This window comes from Anguilla rostrata, chromosome 11 (genome assembly GCF_018555375.3).
Source record: "Anguilla rostrata isolate EN2019 chromosome 11, ASM1855537v3, whole genome shotgun sequence".
In the NCBI taxonomy this organism is placed as follows: domain Eukaryota; kingdom Metazoa; phylum Chordata; class Actinopteri; order Anguilliformes; family Anguillidae; genus Anguilla; species Anguilla rostrata.
In genome coordinates, this window is record NC_057943.1 from 23,740,513 (window position 1) to 23,746,512 (window position 6,000).

At 55.7% G+C, this 6,000-nt stretch overlaps 1 protein-coding gene across 6 annotated transcripts in view; it reads right to left on the bottom strand.

The window, feature by feature from the left end:
* Positions 1 to 6,000, bottom strand: part of LOC135234348 (ankyrin repeat and SAM domain-containing protein 1A-like) — a 102,250-nt gene that overhangs the window by 46,494 nt on the left and 49,756 nt on the right. For all 6 annotated transcript variants that reach the window (XM_064298854.1, XM_064298853.1, XM_064298852.1 and 3 more), the window contains one exon: positions 3,513 to 4,039. In XM_064298854.1, the coding sequence (XP_064154924.1) occupies positions 3,513 to 4,039 (527 nt within the window). The remainder of the gene's footprint in view (positions 1 to 3,512; positions 4,040 to 6,000) is intronic.

Genomic DNA, 6,000 nt, shown 5'->3' on the forward strand with positions numbered 1-6,000 from the left:
CGTGTAAACACACCGCCAGGCAGGGCGCAATACCAGCCCAACGCTGGCTCTCATTGGCTGTTAAATCAGAAATAAGATCCCAAAATGACACATACCCTATAAGTGGGGCCGTGCTGTACAACCAAATACAAAGAGCAGTCACCTACAAGATGAGTACGTCTGTATATAAGCATTTAACCATGCCCTGATGCTAGTGGGATCTTGAGCTGTGTGCTCCATCAGGGGATCCTCCATTACCGATTACCCAGGTCACTGAACTCATCAACATTAGCGAGCAAGGGAGGTCTGGAGTGTGTTTACACACAGTGAGGATGGTCAATCAGTATCTCAAGCATACAAGTGACAAGTCACTGCTAATGGACACCTTCATGAGGACCTGGCTTACTAAAGCCTTTCTCTAACTGACCCAGACAGGAGGTCTTCTGCTACACCTTCACATAGCAGAACTGGTGATAGCTGTATGGTCAATCTTCATAGCTCGTTACAGCTCGTTTCAGTGAACCTCCACCTGCTGCCTCTCCACTGCACAATCAATCAATCAAATTTTATTTATATAGCACATTTCACAGCAATTGTCACACTACGCTTCACAGACAACCCTGGCCTAAACCCCCACAGGAGCAAGCCTAAAGCAACAGTGGCAAGGGAAAACTCCCTGTGATAATGGAAAGAAACCTTGGAAGGAACCAGGCTCAAGGGCTGGACACACAAAAGCTTTGGGTGGGAGTACGGAGAAGAGTACGTTAGATCGAGGGCCTTGCTTTTGGATTTAAAATATCAAAACGAGGGTTTTTTGGACCAAAGGCTCCTTTTCTGTTTTGATCCTCGAGAGCAATGAAACGCTAAGTGAAAAAAGGCCAGAGCACTCAACCTGAAGGCCAACCGTATCAAAATGCAAAAGTGAATCAACATTCAGTGAGTACACAAAAAGGAGGGAAGATTTGTGAGTTTTTCTTTTTGACGTTCTGAAGTTTGGCGGCACGACGGGCGCTGGCCCGGCGAGCGATGCTCGACCGCGTTTCCTTGACACCGCGGAAGCCGGACGCGGCGCGTGCCGCGCTCTCTCTCGCCCGTGCGGGGCGGATTCTATCGGATCGGTTCCGACCTGCGTCGGCCCGTGACCTTCGGGCGCGCAGTCGCTCTCTGCACGGCGTCCCAGGAGCTACGCGCGGCACGCTCAAGCGGCGGAGAGCGAGGTGGAACGCCTTGTGCCAAGTTTGTGAGCACCGCCGTCCCGTCACCCGCTGAAGTGCTGACAGGGAGTGTGCCGACTCTGCCAGCGTCTAAGAGCCTCCAGCCTGCGACCCTCCATCCCGAAACCGCACCCCCTGCGCCAGCGCCGCGGGATGTGGGCCTCGGCTCGGAGCGGGACGCTTTATGGGACGCTTTATCTGAGGGGGGCGTTAGGAGGGAATGTCAACAGTCCGGGCCGGAGAGAGAAAACACAGGCCGCCGAAAAAACGCAACGCCCCGGAGAGCAGGACGTCCCGCGCAGTGGGGCCCGCGTGTCCCTGCTGCCCTCGTTCCCCACCACACACCCAACAAGACTTCTGCTTTTCCTTACAGTCTACAGACACCATGTGGAAAGAGCCCCTCAGTCAGTCTAAACACCCGGTAACATAACGTCAAATTAAAATTTAATACAATTATTTTAAAACAACATCGTTTAATGTGCTAAATGCTCAAACTCACCCTTTTGATAATCTTCCTGAATGGGCGCATTAGTTTGTCATGTTATTTCTCCAGTGAGTCCCTGGATGCGCTGACTGAATGAACCATTAACTGATAAACCAGCGCAACCCAGAGCGCTCCGCACCTTATCACCTCCGCACACACGGCAAGATGAAGCCAGCGCACGCAAACGACCCTCGGGGCGCAGTTGCTAATCAAAGGACCACAGAGAGGTGTACTCTGGGAAAACGGCCTCCCCGCCCCCCGGGTGACGACCGGTCATGTGACATTGATTCGTAACAACAGCGCTGTGGCGAGGCGTCGCTAATCACTCGACTTCTATAAGTAACCCCTCCCCCACCGCCTCCAGCACACCAAGATCAATAGCCTGATCACAGCAGGCTAAACAACAGCTTTTGTCCATTTAAGGACACACTGAAGACACACACATGAGGACTTTCAAAAATTGAGCTTTCAAATAAAAAATCTATTCTAGAAAATTGCCAGAAAAACACACTGTTTCAAGTTCAGACAGTACATCTGTGCTGTGATGGAATAAACCTGTGACCTCCATCGGCACGGGTAAGACACGCTGTCACAGACAGACAGAGACTAGGAGAGTGTGTGTGTGTGTGTGTGTGTGTGTGTGTTCTATCTAGCACCGCTCCTTTAATAACCTCTATATCACCTGGGGAGTAAAGCAGGAGCCAAGAGAACCCAGAGAACTCTATATAAGGGGAGGGAGCCTGAGGCAGACCTGCCCAGTACCAAGCAGAGCTGCAACTACAAAGTTATATATATATAACTATATAACTGTAGAGAACACACACACACACACAGTTTAATTTTAGTTTAATTGTGCATTTGCTGTATATATTTACCAGCTAATATGGCTATGCTATGTACATTTAGCTGCCAATGTGTGATGTATAGTTAGCTAGCTCACTAGTACTTCATAAACAACATCAGCTGAGGAGGAACGGCCATGGAACATTAGGGGGTATCCCCAACTGGCCCCCGATAGGCTATCACGCCCAAGTTCACAGACAAACATTCATACGCAGGAACACATACTTTCCTGGTAACAGAAGCCCCTTTGCCTGGCACACAGACCTCTGATGACCCTCGTGATTAAGGTTGTTGTCCATTATAAAGACTCAGCACGTGGGGGGTGAAATCAAAACAGCCGGAGCTGTTGACTCAAAGCTGTAAACCAGCATGAACAGCAAGAGCCAGCGAAACTGAGCAGCCAGAGAAAGCAGGCGGTGGCTGTGGGAGGCTCGTTCTGCTTGCTCTGGTTGTTTACGCTGAGCCTCAGTCACGTCGGATAGGGAGCCGCTAAGGGGCGGCGCGGGTGACGGGCCGACGGGGGACCTCTCTACGGGAGGAGCGCGAGGGCTGGGCTGTGAGGGCCGTTAGGCTGGGGGGGCGCCGGCGGCTTGGAGGTAGCGGGTGTGAGCGGAGAGCGCAAGCTGCGAGGAAGCACCGTGTGTGTACTGGGAAGTGTGTGTGTGTGTGTGTGTGTGAGAGAGAGAGTGTGTGTGTGTGTGTGTGTGTGAGAGAGAGTGTGTGTGTGTGTGTGTGTGTGTGAGAGAGAGTGTGTGTGTGTGTGTGTTTCTTCCATTGTTATCTGAATGTGTTCATGCCTCTCTCTGCAGTGTGAGCTGACAGTGCCCTAACATGTCAGTGAACCCCTCTAACGGCACATCAGCCTGCCACGCTGTCATTACCTCAGCGCCAAGCCCACCAGCGAGCGTCAGCACTCCCCCGTCTCCCCCTAAAACTGACCAGCCACGTCATTTAAACACCCCCCACCCCCCCGCCCCCCCAGACGCGCTCACCTCGTCCCACTCGGAGGCGAAGGAGGGCGACTTCTCCAGCCGCTTGTGTCCGGCGCTGCAGTTGGACACCGACTCGCTGCGGCTGCCCAGCCCCCCCTCCTCCTCGCCGGGGGGGGACACCAGCAGGTCCGAGTCCGATTTGGAGAGGCTGCGGGCCAGCTTCAGGTCCCCGGGGGGCCGCGTGCGCCCGGGGGGCGGGCCGAGGGGCGCGGCGGGGGGCGCGGGCGAGGGAGAGTCCCTGTCCTTGTCTCGCCCGCGCTCCCGAGCCTTGGCCCGGTCCTTGGTGTGCACCACGGTGGCGTAGATGGCCTTGGGGTCCGGCAGGGGGGCGGTCGCCATGGCTGCTGTCGCCGGGGGCTGCGGCGCGGGCGGGGGGTCTGACGGCCGGGGCTCCTGGCTCTCAGCGGCGGCGGCGGCGGCGGCGGCCTCTCTGAAGGGCTCCTCCCGGCACTCGAAGACGGGCGAGGATCCGTGCAGGAGGCCCGTGAACTGCTCCGGGACGGCGGGGCCCGGGTCCTGAGCGTTATCTGGGAGGAGAAGCGCGGAACGACAGGGAGAGAGAGAGAGAGAGAGAGAGAGCGGTGAGGAGGGAGAGAAGGCCGAACGCAGACTGGCGCGGAGCCTCGCGCTGGGAGACAGGCTAGCGGGGAGCCGCCCACACGGCCCCTGAACAGATCCCTGATTGTTCGGTTCCAGAGGAGACTCGGAGAGTTACGAAACCCTGACCCAGCCTGTGGCGGTCTGTTTACCCTCTGCCTGCCTCACTGCTGCTCGCTGCTCTTTCCTTTCCAACCCTCCCTCCTTTCTTTCTCTCTCTCCTTCCCTCCCTCCCTCCCTCCCTCCCTCCCAATCGTCTATCTGACAACTGCCAGCCTTATTTTTAAGGTCAGGCTCCAAGGAAGTTATGCAGCACCGAGGATTCCCTATAGGAAAAGTAGCCAGCTTGAAACAGGATACTGGAGTGAACACACACACACACATACACACACACAATTGAATGTCCCTCACGTTAACAAAACAAGAACTCTGAAAAATTTGGAAAATCTCCCTTATCAGGGCGAAAATGATCTGTTCTTTTCCTCGCTACAGTAGCAGCCATACAGCCCCGCCTCTCTCTCCCTCTCTCTCTCTCTCTCTCTGAGGGCTTAGAGTTGCGATTAGCCTCAGAAAGCCACCGCGCTCTTCATTTTCTAATTTTACTCTTACGCCAGAGAAGCACAGAAAGGACCCAGCACCGTGAGGCTGTGGTCTCAGCACCCTGCGTTCCCTCCGGTGCTCTCACCCTCACAGATCCGCCCTGATCCCTCCCCCCGCAGCGCTGGCGTTGGGCTCCCGTCCGGCTCCCCCGCTCCCCCGCCGGTGTGATCTCAGCCCCTTCGGTTCGCACGCCGGCCTTATTTGGCGTGACAGTCCGGGTAATTGGCAACAGAGTGTGCTTGATAGGGACGGAACATGCTGTTATCGTGCTCCTGGTATGTGTGTGTGTGCGTGTGTGTGTGTGTGTGCATGTGTGATGTGTGGTGTGTGTGTGCGTGCGTGTGTGCATGTGTGCGTGTGTGAGAGTGTGTGAATGTGTGTGGTGAGTGTGTGTGTGTGTGTGTAGAGAGTGTGTGTGTGAAGGTGTACGGTGACAGGGGAAACTGGGGCAGGGCCACCTCGTGGGGGCTGGTGACCCCGCGGGTTTGTTTTCGTCTGTCCTTCAGCGAGGACAGCGGGAGGAGTAACGCAGGAGGGAGTGAGGGACGCTGGGAACTCGAGCGCCGCTCGTTTCAGGGGCGTTAAAGGCGGCCGCCGCGCTGCCGATACGCATTCCTGGGCAGATTAAACGCTCGTTTCAGGCTTATAACCCAGCTTGTGGGAGAGAAATAAGGGAACTTCAGAAGATATATTGTCAGGTGACGGGTAAGCAGGCCATAACTCATATACCTACACTGCACTAAGAGTTCGTCCCTTGCCAGGGTTCCCACAGAAATCATAATGACCACAGACCTGCAGGCCTCACCCGTATAAAGGGACACCCAGTGACAATGAGCATCAGGCACACTCTGAGTGCAGTCCTTCCCACCTTAGCTCGGTCGCTAAAGCGCAGAAGTGGCTAACAGAGTTGATATTAAAGGAAGGGGGGATGAGGGGTGCTGGAGCCCAGCCTCGCGCCCGTCTGAAGTAACAGGCAGCGTTCTCAGCTGGCGTGGGCCCCTGCCAGATGCCCACCCTGCCCGCCACAACAGCAGCGGCAGCCGGGAAACGGGCGTGAGCGCCACATGACATCATCGCTGGCATCGCAGCGCATGCTGCCGAGTTAACCCCTTCAGAGCCGGCAGGACCTCCGCCCTAAACCGCTGAACACCCACTCTGCTAACAGCAATGGGGAAGGGAGGGGGGTAGGCCCCAAAACACAGCCCAGCATACCCTGGGTGCGAGAGAGGACAGGGCTGTGATTCGAGTCAATTCGGGTGCATCTGAGTTCTTAGAGCCTTCTGTCCAACTT